This window comes from Peromyscus californicus, unplaced genomic scaffold, assembly GCF_007827085.1.
Source record: "Peromyscus californicus insignis strain IS unplaced genomic scaffold, ASM782708v3 Scaffold_4__1_contigs__length_199733344, whole genome shotgun sequence".
Lineage (NCBI taxonomy): Eukaryota > Metazoa > Chordata > Mammalia > Rodentia > Cricetidae > Peromyscus > Peromyscus californicus.
The window spans coordinates 50,499,215-50,518,145 of record NW_026294562.1 but is presented as its reverse complement, the minus strand read 5'-3'; the positions used below and the strand labels follow the sequence as shown (position 1 = coordinate 50,518,145).

At 39.4% G+C, this 18,931-nt stretch overlaps 1 protein-coding gene across 2 annotated transcripts; it reads left to right on the top strand.

Moving 5' to 3' along the window:
* The first annotated feature begins 4,409 nt into the window (after positions 1–4,409).
* Positions 4,410–17,228, top strand: LOC128094906 (membrane-spanning 4-domains subfamily A member 4D-like). Of its 2 annotated transcripts, none has more exons than XM_052713506.1 (6): positions 4,410–4,544; positions 6,529–6,648; positions 8,657–8,713; positions 10,027–10,140; positions 15,312–15,413; positions 17,068–17,228. In XM_052713506.1, exons 1-6 carry the CDS (start codon positions 4,410–4,412, stop codon positions 17,212–17,214), a joined length of 675 nt encoding a protein of 224 aa, XP_052569466.1. In that variant the 3' UTR covers positions 17,215–17,228. The 2 variants fall into 2 exon arrangements, with proteins under 2 accessions (XP_052569466.1, XP_052569465.1); XM_052713505.1 differs by having other exon boundaries at positions 10,027–10,149.
* The last annotated feature ends 1,703 nt before the right edge of the window (positions 17,229–18,931 follow it).

The window sequence follows — 18,931 nt, the reverse complement described above, 5'->3', positions numbered from 1 at the left end:
TACTTGGTTCTAATTTATCTTTCTCCCTGCTGTCCTCCCCTGGTCCCCGATCCTCCCCTCAGCCTTTTTCTTCCCCCCAATCTCTCCCATTCTGCTTTCATATCACATCTATTACCCTCTCCCCAACTTTTTGCAGTGTATGGTGATTAATGTAGATACCCAAAATTAGTCAAAGTGCAGAAAACAAATGTCTCTGGGGGTGCTCAGTAATAAATGGAGGATCTATATCACATCTCTCCCACCAGGGCTCAGGAAACGTGGAAATAGGAGATGGAGACTCTAAGAGCCAGAAGTCTGGGAGAACTGAGACAAAATAGAGTCTTCTAGACATGACAGGGCTATAGCACTCATGAGCACACAGCAACTGTGATTGCCTGCTGAAGACCTGCATGAAATCAAACCTGTCATCATTTCAGCATGGATTGGAAAGGGACCAAGCCACCACCCATAACAAAGAGCTGACAGCAACTGATAATAGTGGGAGAATTAGTTTTCCCCAGGGATGAGCCCCTGATTGGTTATCCAATACTAAGTGGTCAGCCCTGAAGCCATATACACACAAACAACACTACATGGAATTGACACATTATGTTTATATATTTATGCTTTATTGTTACAAAGATAAATTATTTATTTTTTTTTTTTTTTGGTTTTTCGAGACAGGGTTTCTCTGTGTAGCTTTGCGCCTTTCCTGGGACTCACTTGGTAGCCCAGGCTGGCCTCGAACTCACAGAGATCCGCCTGGCTCTGCCTCCCGAGTGCTGGGATTAAAGGCGTGCGCCACCACCGCCCAGCCTTGTTACAAAGATAATTATCAAAGAAAAAGACAGTGAATTAGAGAGAAAATGAGGGGCAGCAAGAAGATTGGAGAGAGGGGACACGGGATGGGTTGGGAGGAGAAAAGGGAAAATAACGTAATTAGATTTTAATTATAATATATATTTGAATGAGCAAATAAGATACTCTGGTGTGGAAATTCAAATGAGGAACAAAAAGTATTTACTTGCCAGGCAGTGGTGGTGCGTGCTTTTAATGCCAGCATTCAGGAAGCAGAGGCAGGTGAATCTCCAACACAGAGAAATCATGTCTCAAACAAACAAAAGGTATATATCTTGCACACAGTAAAAAGAGAGTGCTGGTGAAAATTAAAGACATTGATAATAGTCATTCTCCTCTAGGCCCAAGAAGATACACAGTTATACTAGTATCTGACTTGAACTGCCAGATCTAAGTAAGAAACTCTCACTATGGACTCAGCAGAATATATATGTATATACATAAATATATAGATTATATATATGTGTGTATATAATGTGTGTGTTTCACAATAATTAAAGAAGTCATAATTAGAGAGGGCATGGGAGGGACATGAGAGGACTTGGGATGGGGATACAAGGAGTGGAAATAATGTAAATGCAGTACTGATGTATAAAGTGCAAAAAATAAATTTAGATTACAAAAACCAAAGTAGCCCCAAAAAAGGTCATGGAATTCTTGACAATCTGATTGTAGTAGAAAAATGCTAATAAAGATATAATCTTAGGGATTTCTATGTGAGTTTAGATTTCAAATTTATGATCTTAATACCTGTGCTATTATTTCAACCAAGAAAAAATTACACAGATGTTCTGTCATCCCCACAGGGGACAGAGCAATGCCAATATTCCTATACATTAATTCTACTTTGAAATATGTTTATTTGACAACAAAAGTGGAGTTTCATGTACACTTAGCACATTTAAATTCTATATACACAATTCTGTAGAAAAACACAGTAGCAGCAATGTGTAAATTTTTGCAAATAGATTTTGAAAAGCCATCTAAATGACACTAGTCTGAGTATGTTAAGTATTTAAAATTGTATATTTGTTATATTTTGATATTTATGCTTTATTTAGTTTTGATTTTACTTTTTATTAATTTTAATATACAAAAATGGGTCATACAATTTAATATATCATAGCATTTTGTTTATATTCCTTTGACAGAGTTTTACAAAGAGTAAATCTTCATACTTATCACAATAAACATTCTCACTTTCTATGGAAAAGAAAACCAATTTGCCACTCTTTTTGAGTGTATTTCACAGTAAACTTACACACCCTAGTTGAGGAATCGAAAGTCAGTTAACAGCTTTTGTAGAAAGAGCAGGAAGTAGGTGTGCTTTTCAGAAATTCATACCACAGCCTTTATGATTTAGAAAGGTCATAGAAGCAGCATGCAAATTTCAGCTGAGTGTTGGGTGGGCACTGCATCTGAACAAAGACTCTGAGGAGCTATCCCAGAGCCTGCCCTTCATCAGACACAGACAGCAAGGCATTGCAGGCTGGAAGAAGGTAGGTGCAGGGTTTTGCATCAGTATGATGGCTTTTAATTTACTGGATGAATATAGAACATCTAGATGGTAAAATGAGATCACCTTTCACTACACACATTATTATTTTGAATTAGAGTTGAGTACACATTTAAATGTGCCTTGGGAGGCAGTTTTTTATGAAAATAATAAGGACAAAGAAAAGACAAAGGCTTGGTAAAGTGGCAGCAATATTTTTTCCTCCAGGTCCAGGACCTCACCAGCCATAGGCAGGTGGCTAGGTTGACAGTACCAGGCATGAATTTCCTCCTATTGAGTATTCTGTAAGGCCATTTAGACAGCTGTTGGCTATTCCCAAGATGTAAGTGTCACTATGGTACCCTTGAGGACATCTTGCCATATTTATCCTTAGATGAAGAACTTCAGACAATTACTGGCTATTAAGAGAGGCAGAATCAGTTTTCTCCAACAATGAGTTCCCTTTTGGGTTATCCAATCAATCTGGTTATCCCTAAATATATACATATGAGCAACACTAAATGGACCCCACAGGTTGTTTTATATATATATATTTATATTTATATATATATAGAGAGAGAGACAGAGAAAGACAGAGAGAGACAGACAGAGAGATTATATATAATAATATGCATATGTAACAATAATAATTAAGGAAAAAGAGGTCATGAATATGAAAGGAGTGGGGGAACATGGGAAAAGTTGGAGAGAGGAGAGGGTGCGATGGAAATGATGTAAATACAGTACTCAAGTATGAAATTCTCAAAAGTAAAATAATAACATAAAAAAAGTTTGAAAAAAGACAAAGGCCTCATCTGGACACTGTGTGGGGTTGTTTTGCTTTCTATTCTTTCTCTTTTCCCAGGGTATCAAAAACCTGAAAACAATATTTAAATTATTGACTGATCATTTTACACACTCTTAATAACCTTCTTCCATAATATTCATCTCTGTCTCCTACATATTATCTTGACAATCCATTAGTGAAGACAATATCTGATCCATGCAGGATTTGTAGAGAGGCAGAGGATGGAGCCTGAGTGCCCAGCCTGATAGGCTTATAGTCTGCTTCTGAGATGGACTGTGATCTGAAATAAGTCTCCAAGCATCTTTGGCTTCATTTAGGAGACACACAGGCCATGAGCTAGGCAGACTTTTAGCAGTGTGAAGATCAAAAACAATCTTGAAAGCAATTGTGCCCAATGCACTCTTTCACAGATGCTGCCAAAGTAATCCAGAGAATGTTTAATCAGAAATTCACATCTTAATGAAAGAACTAGGTGTGAACTCCATATTATTGGATCTTAGGCCAGGCTTTGCCCTGCTTAGATTTCATTTCTCTATCATCATCTATTACTAACAAACTCTTGAAATTTAGGCTTTTTGTGTGTGCATCTCTATTTTGTATTTAACGAAAAAGAAACTCACCCTACAGATTCCTCTTTGGTAATTGACTCACAAGGGGAATGTTAATAGACAATCAAGGTCTGAAGGTATTTCTGAGAGGCATGGCAGAGGCCCTTTGTAAAAAGTGAAAAAGTTGTGCATTGGAGTGGATTACACCTTTCATCTTGGGATCCCTTAAGGACATCTTTGCCTACTGGAGTGTGAAAGGGAAGTACCAAATACTGTTTGAATCCTGTCTTGCATTTCAGGTTGAGTAGTACACAGTGGGGTGGGGGGTTGGGGATGTTGTATCTGATGGAAGCCAGAGACTGTGTGAGGAGAGTGAATTTGGGAGCAGATAGTGAGTTGGGGGTCAAACCTCCCGAAAATGAAGTCAACTTGTACAAATGCTTCAACAAGATTTGAAAATGAATTCCAAAATATTTGTTGCTATCTAAAGAAAACATATAAGCATTCAAAATAAGGCTAAGAAAATAGAAATAGAAGAGCTTCTCTTACTAAGAGAATAAAACTATTTTTGTAGCTTATCTAGGCTGGATTTTTTTATTGTAACATAGGAGGGTTTAGTTTGGAATTAATCATTAAGCAGGAACCTGGCATTGAGTCATTTCCAGAAGTTCATCCAAAATTTCATTCTTATTTCAGGACTGTTTCTGCTGCCATGACAACTATGCAAGGAATAGAACAGACCATCATAGAGGTGGTCCCTGGAGATGTTCAGCCCTCAGAGAAGTCTGTTATAAGGTCACAACTGTGGAAAGAGAGCACAGAGAAATTCTTGAAGGGGGAACCCAAAGTCCTAGGGGTAAGATGTGTTTGTATCTGAGCAGAGTATGATTTTGTAAATATCTAAATGATTAAAAAAATAAAAAAGCTAACACCAGGACTATGTCCCACTTGCCTTAGGAGTCATCAACACATCTCAAGATCACTGACATTTGATTTTCAAATCTATCATTTGCAAATGAATATGTTATTCTATCACATCAGACTTCAAATTTAATTATGCTTAAAATATAGGAACTTCAGGTCTGTTCTAAGCTGTGGGTCATCTAAGATGATCATATGTACTTCAGTGCAGAGAAAAAGTTATGCAAGCTGCTGCTGGGATTCAGGCCCATGCTTACCCACTGGTTGATAAACCCATACTGTTCTTATCCGTTTCCAGTGCCTTTCTTTTGCCTGCTACTCAGATGAGAAATCCTCTATTTTCCACATACTTCTGTCTGCAGAAGAGTGTGCCTAAAAAAAATAGAGAACTTCAAAAGAATAACATCCTGGGCAAGTTAAAGGTCACTAAATTCAGAAGGTACTCACTAGCCCAACCTTACAACCACTGGGTAGCTGCCATTAGGCAGACAGCTGTTTCAAATAGTCATTTTTCATGATATACGTTTTGTGTCAGCAGGGAATTTGTATATCTAAATATATCAATAAGAATTTATCAGTTGAGAGCAGTTTTACATTTACAGAAAAACTGAAGGAGAGATAAAGGTAGACACTCCCCAGTGTTGTGAACTCTGAGCTTAGTGTTCTGTGTTCTATTAATTCCTTTAAATATCAATTAGGCGAAATCATAATATTATCAGGCAATATTAATTCTTTTTAAAATGACATAAGACTATTCATAGTGGCTATTTCTTTTTCTGAGACTTGTTTGGTACATTGTATTTTCAGGCAATTCCTCTAAGTGTATTGAATTGGTTGGCCTCTTCTTTTGGTTTTCCACAGTGCTATCCCCTGCATGGTTTCTGAGAGTATTAATCACTTGTCTTCTCAGTTACTTTGCCTAGAAAGTCATTGATTTTATCTATCTTTAAAAGAAAGTAAACCTAGGTTTTGTAAGTTTTATCCATTGATTCACTGTTTTGAATTCCAGTGGTTTTCACTCTATTTTTATTTTTTCCTGTTGATTAAATTTCTATCCATTTTGGGAGTTCCCATAAATTAAAGTGCAGGAAGTTGACTTGGTTTAGATCTATCCTTTTTTTATTTTAAAAAATTAATTAAAATAGGATTATAAGCTTTCCCTCCACCCTTTCTTCCACCCACCCTCCCATGCTGCCCATCCTTTCCATATCCATAACTTCTTTATCTTTAAAGATTATTGCTACAAATACACATACATATGAAATATATATATATATACATAAATATGTAAATGTCTTTTCCAGTCTCTTCCTATAGCCTATACATTTCCTTCTATGCACTGTTCTCATTTCCTCCCACATAACTTCATAAGTAGTTTTCATCTTGTCTAGTCTTTACTAAGGGAGTTCCCCCAATTTTCAGGTCACCGTATTCACATTCCTTCCTCATGCTCCGAGTCCCCAAAGAAGATCGTGTGTGCTGTTCATATTTTCTTCACTCTGCATCTAATTTTGTTTCTTCAAGTGGCTTCTTGCTGGAATAACTTCTTCCTAATTCCCGAGTCTTTCTTATGTAAGCACGTGACAAAGGATAAAACAGTAGTAGAGATGCACAATGGGTATCATATAAGTGCCTCTGGGAAGAACTTTACAAATTCCCAAGTGTGAAATTACTGAAATATGTGTGTGCGTATGTGTATGTGTGTGCATACATGTGTGTGTATGTGTGTGAGAGATATTCCAAGGGAAATTTACAAGTTAGTGCATCCCCCCTGTTTATGAAGACTACTGACAAGAGAATCACATTTCAAAATTCATCTGTGAATATTAAAGGTGGAGATGAAGGGAACTTAGTGGTTTGATAGTACTTAGCATGGACATCATTTTTTGGTGGATAATGTTTCACTTTTTTGTGTCTAGGTTGTACAAGTTATGATTGCTCTCATAAACCTCAGCTTGGGTGTGATAATGATGAATTCAGAACATTCCCTGCAAATCCTTTCAGTGTACATATGGGCCCCAGTTTGGGGGTCAATCCCGGTAAGTGACATATCATCTTATGTAACTGAAGATAATAACACTGTGTAGTAACTCCACTAACTTTGGGTGGAATCCTCTCTCTACTCTTTCAAGTAGTCTATAAGTTTGAGAAGAGTGTATCTAAACCTTATTCAGTTTTTTTCCTTGTTCATGTTGCACTATCAACATATCATTCACATAAACTAGGTGGACTGTTTATTTAATATGTCATTTAGAATACTGTGACAGCATGCAGTCCTGTACACCCACAAGAGTTACTTAAGCATGGGCACAACTAATTCCCTCAGGAGTCCAGAGGCTAGTCATTCCTAGGGTTGGTTATTCCGTGATACAAGAATGTCATCACCTCTTGATCACAGAGCAATTGGACATGTTGATGTATCTATTTCATTACTCATAAATAGTTTACAAGTATACTCTTAAGCCCAAGGACAACCAGCTTGCATCTTTATTTGGGGAAACTGAGACCCATGTCTCTAGCTGGGAAGGGATCACTGAACTCTGAAGCTCCTCAAAGAAGGAGTGAAACGAGGGGGCGGGGTTAGCAAGACAGAGGAGACAGAACTGAGCAGATGATTCACAGAGTCTGCCTAATCAACTCTCAGCGAATTTTTAAAAGTTAAACAAGCTTCCTCTAAGTAAAACTGAAGAGATTGTTTTGTAGTTCAGTGTCAGTTAAGTATAAAATATCAAACATTTTCTTGTATGGTATGAGCTGACAAGTGAAAAATAAAGTTCATAAACTTGGTTATTTTTCAACTAAGAATCCCATTCAAGTGTTGTAAGGTTTCCATTTATTGATAACCTTGAGAATGAGAAAATTTAGTTGTTTTGTAAACCTGATACTTTAATTTTCCCTTCCTATTTGCAACAGGTGTTCAATATTTGAGGAGTGCAAAAAATTTGAGGAATGCCACCAGCTCCCATACTTTTCAAAGTTGCATGGCACTTTACCTATCAATAATAATACCAATGATTATGTGATAATAATATATAATAATATTAATATGATAATAATACTACCCATAACACCAGTAATAGCTTTCATCGCATTATAATCTGGGCCTATTACTAAATGTTTTTGTATGTAATGTTCTTCTTCAACCAATCACTCCAATTTCTGAGAGATTTGCTTTCATCATCATTTATAAATAAAAAAATGAGACTAGGAAAGGGGAATATACTCAAAATCTATTCAGTCCATGAATGAGGACTCAGAATCTCATACATCTCCTCACTATGGTTTTCAGCATCCATCTTTATTTCCTATTCATTATCATCTTGGCAACCAACTCTCATAGTTCATGATGGAGGGTCAAACTCAAGGGGTCAGGCCTGCAGGGGAAGCAATTGACTGACAGCCATCTCCCCAAACTTACATCTACATCTTGATTTTAGTTTCAATGGTGTGATCCTACTGATTCTCTGATTAACTTTAAATCTTCTAAACCAAAATTTGGAAAGCAAATGCAGACATCTGTATATTTAGCTAAATAGTTTAAAGAGGTCAATTCAATCAAGTTGACAGCAGTCATTTAGAATAAATTGAAAATAATTGCCACATTGCTAGACTCAAATGAGCTGCAGTATTCTAGTGATTGTCTAATATAGAATTCAATTTTTGCCATTGTTTTATTTACAGCTTCAAATATATATTTCCAGCAAGAATAATTTCTGGTCTGTTTTTTGGGGGCGGGGGCTAACTTCTTCAGTTTGAGGGTCATGAGGGAAAAATCTTGTTATACAGACTGGGAGTTCTAGTATTCATTGCTTTTAAACAATTTTGGTAGGATGATAATTGCATAGTTAAAAAAGAAAACCTTGATTCTTCAAATGTCTCCCTCTTATTCCCCTGTTGCTGTGGGTAAGGGTGTGTGTGTGACAACTAATACTGCTTTGTAGACAATTGATCACTTTAATAGACCTAGTTGAGTTAGAAGGGAGTGTCAGCATGCTATGATTTATAACTGTATAAAGTTTTAACCTGAATTTTTCCTCTTATGACCAGTTCATGCTGTCCGGGTCCTTGTCCATTGCAGCAGCAGTGAGAACTACAAAGGGACTGGTATGTGTTTGTTTTGTTTTGCCATAAAATGTGAGTGATTTTATCAAGTATGCATTCTGCTAAAATGTAAAGGGGATTGATTCTATTTTCCTAAGGCCAAGGCAAGACTATGAGTTTTAGAAGGATCTTGCTTTCAAAAGTGTAGCTGAGCTACAGGTTCATAACAGGTCTCAACACGTCTGAGTGGATATTGTGTCAAGGCAGATGCTGGGAGAATCTTGGTCCTGGTGCAGTGAATTCTGGAGAAGGAATGCCAGGTAGGGTTAGACAGATGAACCTTGAAACTTCAGATCCAGCCCGTGACAATGAAATCAAATATTTGCAGTGGCAATAACATCATTGACTGACAGGTTAAAATGGCTTCTACAAATGTATCCAAAATGATAGATTTAAAAAAAATTAACAGCGGCCATAGAGATAGCTCAGCAAATAAGAGCACTTATTGTTCTTAGAGAGGACCTGGATTTGATTCCAAGCACCCACATGATGGCTCACAGACCTCCAGTCCCAGGGGATCTGAAGCCTTCTTCTGATTTATGTGGGCACCAGGCATATACATACATGCAGACAAAATTTGTACATATAAAAAAATAATGATTTTAAAAAGACATTTACAGCAGGATTTCTGTCATAAAACTGATAAAAGGCAACAGCCAAGAGTCCAGCAATTATTTCACTAACTAAAAGCTGCGTTTGAGTTTTCCTTCCTGCAATAGGTAAACATCAACTTCTGTAGCACGATCAAGGTGACCTTGCTACACCTGGGCTCCTATCTACCTCCTTAGCATCTTTAACCAGCTTTGACCAGTAAAATGTACCTCATAGTAGAGGCGCAGCAGACTTTCAGTTTCCTGAGTAGTTTTACTTCATACAAAAACTAGTTGTGCTGAACCATGAGAAGAGAATTGTGGAGCCAAATCTACAGCATAGGAGGAACTATGCAAGAGGGAGATGGGCATGAGTGACTGTCAGCATTCACATAAGAATAGTCAGGCGTTTGTAGCAGAGTGTGGTGGGAAATGACAGCCAGGGCTTTCCAGATAACGTGTCAAAGACTGAAATTTTCACTGTGAAATTTGAAGAGTATCTTGTGCCCTTGAAAATCATCTGGAGAATTTAGTCTTAGGAAAAACAATACAAAGCTTTTTCTTTGGCATGGGATTTTAGAAGTAAAGACATCATAAGGAAAGACACAGATTCTACTTTTGGCAAAAAGACGATGAAATGCATTAATAAAGTCATGGTGTATTTCAAATATCGATGGAGCTATACCAAGAATGCGACTGAATTAACTGATTCCTATTTCTTTCTAGGTCATCAGCAGTATAACTTTGAACACCACTAGCTCTGTGGTGGCTGCAGCAACAAGTATAATAGGTTTCATTAGTGTGCTTTCGAGTGCATTTCGTATTCCTTATACAATCAGAGTTCTTGTGGTGAGTATTTCATCACTGATGGGATGCCCCAGTGGAGGCAAGGGTTCACTGACTCTCGCAAAATCAACCATCAACCCTTTGATTGTAAACCACATTGGGGAGGTAGGGATGATTGGGAAGTAGAACAGTTATTTATTTAGGGATCAGGTGACATCAGATTATTTCCCTTCTGTCTATAACTAAGTAAAAAGGAAACCAGTAATGTGGCTAGTTCACAGACATAGGGGCCCATATGTCATGTCAGATCTTGAGTTGGCACTCCAGAGAGATACAAAATAAAACCAAGTTCCTAATAGTGGGGGGTTCCAAACCCCTTGGGAGGAAAGATATATTGTATACCTTATGATTTTACAAAGCAGATTTAAAAGGGTGAGCTCCTTGTAAGAAAGAAGAGATATAGTACTTGTTACCTGGAACCATCAGAATAAGCCACATGGAATTGCCAATGACCAGCCAAAGTGACTTAGAAAAATAACAATCCCTACATCTTAAAGTAGTTTATTATAAACACATATACACCTGCTACTTATGTTGAAAATCTTTCTTTCGTTTTGTTTATATTGCTGTTTTCAGTTTGTGTGTTTGTTTAATATCTCTGGATTTGGGAGTCTTGCTATATGGCCTGGGCTGTCCTTGGATTAAAAATCACCATCTCATCTCTGTGTTGGGATTTTAGTTGTTTAGTTGAGCTACCAGTCCCAGCCTGTTCTTGTTTATGTAAATTAAATTATGTTATGTGAGACTGCTTATGAATCACATAAGAGTGATTAAATATCTGTAAGGGAGAATATGAGGCATACAGACCTAACTTCTGCACTCTCTGACCCTCAAAGAAACATTTAATCTACCTATCTAGATGGTCACATTTCTGAGGACAAGGCTACCATCTCTCCTGCTTGCTGTTCTATCGGGGACTGTGGGGGTCCAGGCCCTGGATAGTCCTCTCCTAGGGTCCGGGAAGAATCTACAACCAGCTGCTAATTAATCTTTGATGAAAAAAAATGAATCTATGTACACGAAACTCCTTAGTCCATATACTTTATTATTTTGTGTCTGTTCTCTCTCTACAAGCTTATACTCTGCTCTCAGTTTTAGCTCCTTTCCTGCCAAATTTCTCCTACACTTATCTGTTGTCCCCTCTAGGTTCTATCTTAATTCCTTCTTTTAGTTCTGCCCCTTCTAGGTTCTCAGCCATCTAGTTCTTGCCCATCTCAGCTCCTCTCCCATCTCCTTCTCTTTCATCTTGTTCTTCCTCATCTTGTTCTTCCCCATCTGGCTCTTCCTCATCTTCCATCTCATTCCTCTAGTACTCTCTTCTAGCCCTTCAATCTAGTTCTTCCCTATCTCAGTTTGTTCCTCTCAAGTTCTTACCCATCTAGTTCTTCCATTCTCTTTTCTCTTCTCCGTCCTGTCGTGCCCTGGAAGTCCTGGTATATATACACTTACAAGCAGTAATCTCTTGGCAGTGCAAAGCCAGGTTTCCAGGGTCAAAAAGAGGGTTGATGAGAATTCCATAGAGGGGCAATACCCATTAATTATCATTTGCAACCACAAAGGGAAGTGACCAATGGGAAATGAATTAACTAAAGGCTAAATTCAGGTAATATGTAAGAAGATGGATCTTATGTGCTCAACTATAGTCTTAAGCGTGATTGGTAGAAAATGTTAAAAATCGATAAATTGCTAGGTCAATGGGAGAAAATAAAACTGCCTTCTTTTTTACTGTGGCTCCTATCTGTCCAAGCTATCTATCATTTTTCTGCAGGGTGGGGGATAGTGTACTCAGTCGCTAGGCAACCTGTGTACAGCTAGATGCCTCTGGTGATAGTTAAAGGGAGATCTGGAACTAGAGGTAAGGTTTGGGAAAGGAGGAAGTAAAGCTTAATTGGCACATCCACCAGGCTTTCTCAAACAGGTAGCCTGGATGCTTAAGTCTGTTCTTAGAGAGTACTGAGTAATCTCTGATAAAGTACTTTCCTCCATCTGGGGATGGACCTGGCCGGATGCTGCCAATGATGATAATTACAGGGAGGCTTGAACTGGGGTTCTGGCTGAGCATAGCTGTCAGCACATTAGGTTATCTAAATATTCCTAGAAGTGGTTAGGTAAGGAGTTAGAGGTCTACAAAGTTAGTAAGGCAGTAAGAAAGGAGGGTCCTATTCTCATGTGGTCTTCATTTACCATGGTCTCCTATTCCTTGTTCTCCCTCTCTGTTCTTGATCCAGCTGGGATCTCCCGCTCCCCCAAGCTCTCTTTCCCTCAACCCTCGCCTTTCATTTCCCCCCACTCATGTCCAGGCTGTTCATGTAGATCTCATTCCATTTCTCTGTCATTGGGCGATCCCTGTGTCTTTCTTGGGGTCCTGTTTTCCAGGTAGCCTCCCTGGTGATGTGAGTAGCAGACAAGTCATCCTTGTTTCATGTCTAGTATCCTGCTATGAGTGAGTACATACCATGTTTGTCTTTCTGAGTCTGGGTTACCTCACTCAGGATGATTTTTTCTAGATCCATCCATTTGCCTGCAAACCTCATGATGTCATTGTTTTTGTCTGCTGAGTAGTATTCCATTGTGTATATGTACCACATTTTATTTATCCATTCTTCAGTTAAAGGGCATCTGGGTTGTTTCCATGTTCTGGCTATTACAAACAATGCTGATATGAACATAGCTGAACAAGTGCTCTTATGGTGTGGTTGAGCATTTCTTGGGTATATGCCCAAGAGTGGTATAGCTGGATCTTGGGGGAGATTGATTCCCAATTTTCTAAGAAAGCGCCATATTGATTTCCAAAGTGGTTGTACAAGCTTGCATTCCCACCAGCAGTGGAGGAGAGTTCCCCTAGCTCCACATCCTCTCCAGCATAAGGTGTCTTCAGTGTTTTTGATCTTAGCCATTCTGACAGGCGTAACAGGCTGGCCTTGAACTCTTGATCGCCAGGCCTCCATGTCCCAAGGACTGGGATTACAGGAAGCAAAGTGCTAGAGAGGCCCACAGAAATCCACAAAGATACCCACACAACAGACTGCTGGCAATGGTCGAGAGACAGCCCGAACTGACCTACTCTGGTGATGGGATGGCCAAACACCCTAATTGTTGTGCTAGAAACCTCATCCAACTACTGAGGGATCTGGATGCAGAGATCCATGACTAGGCCCCGGGTGGATCTCTGCGAGTCCAATTAGCGAGAATGAGGAGGGTTTATATGAGCGAGAATTGTTGAGACCAAGGTTGGATAAAGCACAGGGACAAATAGCCAAATGAATGGAAACACATGAACTATGAACCAATGGCTGAGGGGTCCCCACTGGATCAGGCCCTCTGAATGGGTGAGACAGTTGATTGGCTTGATCTGTTTGGGAGGCATCCAGGCAGTGGGACCAGATCTTGTGCTCATTGCATGAGTTGGCTGTTTGAAACCTGGGGCCTATGCAGGATTGTTTGGCTCGGCCTGGGAGGAGGGGACGAGACCTACCTGGACTGAGTCTACCAGGTTGACCTCAGTCTGTGGGGAAGGCTTTGCCCTGGAGGAGATGGGAATGGGGGGGTTGGGGGGAAGGTGAGGGGAACGGAAGGGGGGAGAACAAGGAAATCTGTGGCTGATATGTAGAACTGAATTGTATTGCAAAATAAATTAAAATAAATTAAAAAAAAAAAGAAAGGAGGGTCCAAGCTAAATTGAGTAAAGCTATTACTCAACATCCACCTAACCTAGGCAGTGACTCCTTGTGGGATTTACATTAAGTCAGGAGACTTGTATGTGGACTGTGATTACTGTTAGTCCTTAAAAGTGGCTAAGGGAGATATCTGATTCCAGAGAAAGCCTTTCCTGAGGCTGTTCTCCAAATACCTGGAATGTGTATGTCTAGAGAGTGATCAGTCTACACTGTTAGCCCTTCTTAGGGAAAAGTCAATTGGAAAAACTGTGAAAGCACACATGATTTTCATAACAGAAGACAGCTGATATTATAACAAGCCAAATAACACCAAAAGCTCCTTGGAATTTGGCTTCCTCTAGAGGAATTCCCTGATCCCTCCAGGTAGTGACTTTGCCATAACCAGCTGAGTTCTTATGATATGTTCCTGCGGCCTGCAGCACTGTTCTGCCCTTGTGCCTGCCACAATGCCTGAAACACAGAGACTACTGGATCTGTTGAGGCAGGAGCAAGGATTAAAACAACAAATGCATATATTCTCAAGGCCCACTGAATCAGTATTTCCATGTGCCAAGCTCCTCATCTATTGACTAATTCACAGCAGAGAGAGCATTTCTGATCACTGAGAGAAAAAGACAGAATATCCAAACCCAGCAGTTCTAGGCACCAGTACAAGGCAAGAGAATTCAGAACAAATGTACTACCTTTGTTCCTCCATTTTGATCCTGTGGTCTGGTGAAGAATCAGACAAAGTCAAGTGCCTTGAATACTAAGGGATATGCTGTTCAACACAAATCAGTTATCATAGCTGTGATGATTGCTACCAATGGAGTGCATAATCCAGATATATTACAGGATGACAGAAGTTCAAAATGAGTCTCAATTGCATAAAATCAAAATGTTGACAGGGCTGTTGTTCTGCCTGGGAGATTTAGGGAAAGGTAATTTTCTTGGCTTTTGTGTTTCTACATTCTGTCTCCATCCCTCGGCTCATCATTCTGTCCTCTGTTTTGAAGGCAAGTACTGCAGCCTCCTCAGGCTCTAGGACTTTGATTCTTCAGCATCTTGCTTCTACTTGTGAAGATGTTGTAATAACTTGGACACCTTGCACAGGCCAGGATAGTCTGCCTATATTATCTAATAAACAACCTTCCTTCCCACTGAAAACTAGTATCTCCCCATTCCAGGGCTTGGTTAGAAAGCCAACCTGAAAGACCATTCTCTTCAAATGTGGAATAATATTATGATTTTTCTCCATGTGAAATTTTTAGCACCAGAGCATAGCAGACTCTGGGGTCTCGAAAATTTTTAATAATAAAAAATTGATAAAATAAATGACATTCAGGAGGCCAAGAAATTGTCTAAGGGTTGGGCCATATCAAAAGCTGGATTTCCAAATCCCTGGCTAGGGTCTTTCCACTTTGGGCATGGTAGTCAAGGGGGAGGACATATTTCAAACTTATAATCTCCACTCACTCTTCACATTCGTTTGTATGAATCTGTTTTTAGGGTATGGATGCTTTGATGTTCATTTTAAATGTGCTAGGATTCTGCATTACCGTGTCCATTGCTGCCTTTGGGTGTAAGGCATCCTGTTGTACCTCCAGTGAGGTAAGTATCAGTCCTTGTTAAATGATGTTCAGTAGATCTCTATTGCTCTGTAATCAGTCACATAAATCTAGCAGCTAGCAAGGACACATCTTCATTGTCTCTCACCTTCCTCAAGTCAAGACCATCAGCTGGGTCCTCTGCTCAGACTTCAAAGGCTTACCAGAGGAACTGAGGTTCCCTTTGGGGTTTTTAGCTTCATTAATAAAAGAGTTTAGAACCAGACTCAGAAGGAAGCTCAGGAACATTTTTATGACATTTTGGGGGAGGGAAAACAACCGGACAGACAAGCTGAAAATATCTGCAGCCTTCAGGCAGAGGGGAGATGGAGAGAAAGATCTAGAAAACACAGAGAGCCTGGGAAAATATGTTTATGATTGCCAAGCCATGGATCTGAGTTCAGAGGTTACACAATTCCAAATCTGTGTGTTTCAGAGAAAAGGACTGTACCAGGGACTTGTGCTTAGAAATAGAAATAGAGACAATTTATTAAGAAAAAGAAAAGTATTCCTAAAAATGGAACTGGGTTTGTAAGGTGTAGAAAGAATCCAAAAGGCTTCCAGCCACAGAATGTAGCACCCTTTACAGGACTGTGAGAGATCCTGCCTCTTCTGTTTGTGTCTCACAGATTCACCGCCAACCATCCCCACCTAGCAAGCTCTGTTCCTTAGATGAAACCCAGGTGGAAAAGTCTTTCCAGTCTTCTTCTGTGTACTGGTTTCTTTCACATGCTAATCTTTATTGTTTGAGAATGTCATAACTATAGATAGTGCGCTTTGATCAAATCCAACTCCTTTTCCTCTACTCTAATCCCTCCTTTCAAGACCCTGTTGTCTTGCATTAAATGTGCTCAGGAAGTTGACTGGGCTATTGTTTATGAGAAACTTTCAGTTCATGCACACATGGCCATTGTCTTTCCCCAAGAACTGATGCAGATGATCTTGAGCCATGAGGAGGAAGAGGGTTACATAGAGATAAGAAAGTGACAGACTTATGAGGAGAAAAAAAGACCAGGAAGTAGACCATGAGGATTATATGCCAGGAGTGTCCTCAAAGCTGCAAGGCTTCAAGTAGAGAAAGGAGCCAGTGAAACCTAGCAATTGCTCCCTAGAGCTGAGCGATGCTGTTCCTGCTGACCTCCTGTGTTAACCCACAAAAGCAGTGGCCTAGGGGCATGTGATGCTTAAGCATGTACATCTTCTTCATTCTACCACTGCCCCACATCACTTGAGTTTGTGAAGGACAGGATTTTCCCAAGTCTCATGACGCTTCTGCCATTCTGGGCCACTGTCGGTGTGGAGAACTTTGTTTGTGTCTGTCAGGTTACAGTATGGATGTGCTGCTGTCAACAGGAGTACACTTGTTTGGAAGAACACCATTGTCATTTTCCACAACACCTTGAATCTTAAGCCATTTACATGGAAAATTCATGCTCCAAGATGTGCTGCAAACTCCAGCTTCTCTGGTGAAACTCTGCTGTAGAATGAGCATCCTATGTGTGCAACACCTGACCTATGCCTGAGACACCAACCAGGGTGATGTAGGATTCAACTCAGTAGCAACAGTGTAGACACTGGTAAAGGTGACATTGTAGGGTAAGGAGAAGGAAGCTCTGAATATACTGGGTGACTCAGTGACATTGTGATTCATTTCACAGGTTGTGGTAGTTCTGCCAGCAAATCCTGCTGTGTCAGCAGCGGCACCTCCCATGTCACTACAACCATTGGTACCACCAGTATACCAACAACGAGATGTTCCAGAAAATCTATACAAGAATCCCACTGGAGGAAGAGTCCAATTCTGATGTGTGTGTGTGTGTGTGTGTGTGTGTGTGTGTGTGTGTGTGTGTGTGTGCATGCCTGCATGCATGTATGTGATTTCAGAATCATGTTCTCATTGTGTGTTTACCTGGGGAATTAATGCTTCATTGTACTGGCTTTTGGTGGGAGTATCAGACCTGTTATAATTAAATAAACCCAAGCATTTACTAGGCCAACAACACCTGAGTATCTTCCATTCATTGTATGTACATGGGTATTGAATTGGCAAAGAAGTTTCAAATGCAAACTGAAAAAAAATGTGTTAGTAAAATGAGGTCTCTGAGAAGTGAAGACTACAGTTCACACTTTATTTGAGGCTTTTGTTAAATAAGTAGATTTAGTTACTCATGATCATGTAAAGACACATAAATTATGTAAGACAATAGGCAAATTAAACCATTAACTATAGCAACCAATTTTAATCTCTATGTGCATGTGCATGACATAATACCATAGTGTATACTTTAATTAATATGGCGAAAAACTACAGTGAAGACAAGTGGTTGAAATCAGGATACCTGATTCCTAAATACACACACACACACACACACACAAACACACACACCTTCACGCATACACTGTGCATCTCTCTCTATACCTCTGTCTCTCTGTCTGTCTGTCTGTCTCTCTCTCTATATATATACATATATATATATACATGTATATCATATGTATGTGAGTATGTATGTATAGTATATGTGTAGTGTAGATACAGGGAGCAGATACACACATATGTATGTATGTATTATATAAAATCTAAAAAAGGCAGTTTCTTATTGTTGTGAATTGAATCTGCAATGTCCCCTACAGATTCACTTGTTTGAACACTTGGTCCCTAAGTGGTGCCACTCTTTTGAGAGATTGCTGAATCTTTCAGATATGAGGCCTACCTTGTGAAAGTGAGTCACTAAAGGTTGGCTTTGAAGGTTCTGCTGCCTTCCAGTTTCTTCATGAGCTTTCTGCTTCTGGGCAAGCCTCACTGAGAGACTCTGCCACATGTGATTGCAGCAACAGCCATGCCCCACCATTCCCCCCTCTACAGACCATACCTGCAGAAGCCATTAACTAAAGTAATTAATATACTTATATAACCTCATTAGTAGTAGTACATTCCAAAGATTATAAACATAATCTAGTATAAAATTCCTACTAAACTTTCTACCACTGTCCACAAAGTATATATTTTTATATGTAAACAAATTACACAAAATTTGTCTAGAATACGATATCCTACATTTATACATACATTCAAATAAATCTTGTTGGCTTATAAATATAGCTGCCTTTCCAGTCTTTTAAGAGTGCTATCATCTAGATGCTTAGGTCAGCTCCCACACTGGTTTCATTTGTGATCTGTTCCTATATTGTTTTGTAATTTATGGAGTTAGTCTAGATTGATTGTTTTGTAAAAATTGCATGTCCTTGAAATTCTTCCTCAAATTCAGATGTTGGAATCCTAACTTGCAGTGTTACAGGGCATTTGTGGGGTGTCTTAGGTAGGAGAGCAGGTCACTCATGAATGATCTCAGTGCCCACAGATGCAGATCCCAGAGAGTTCCCACAGTCCCTTCTACCATGTAGACACAGCAGAAGGCAGTAGATTTTTAGGTGTGCTCTGTAGATTAAAGATGTGCTCTCATTGGACATGAGACTGTGTCAGTGCCTTGATCTTGAAGTCTCAGACTCCAGAACTGTGAGAGA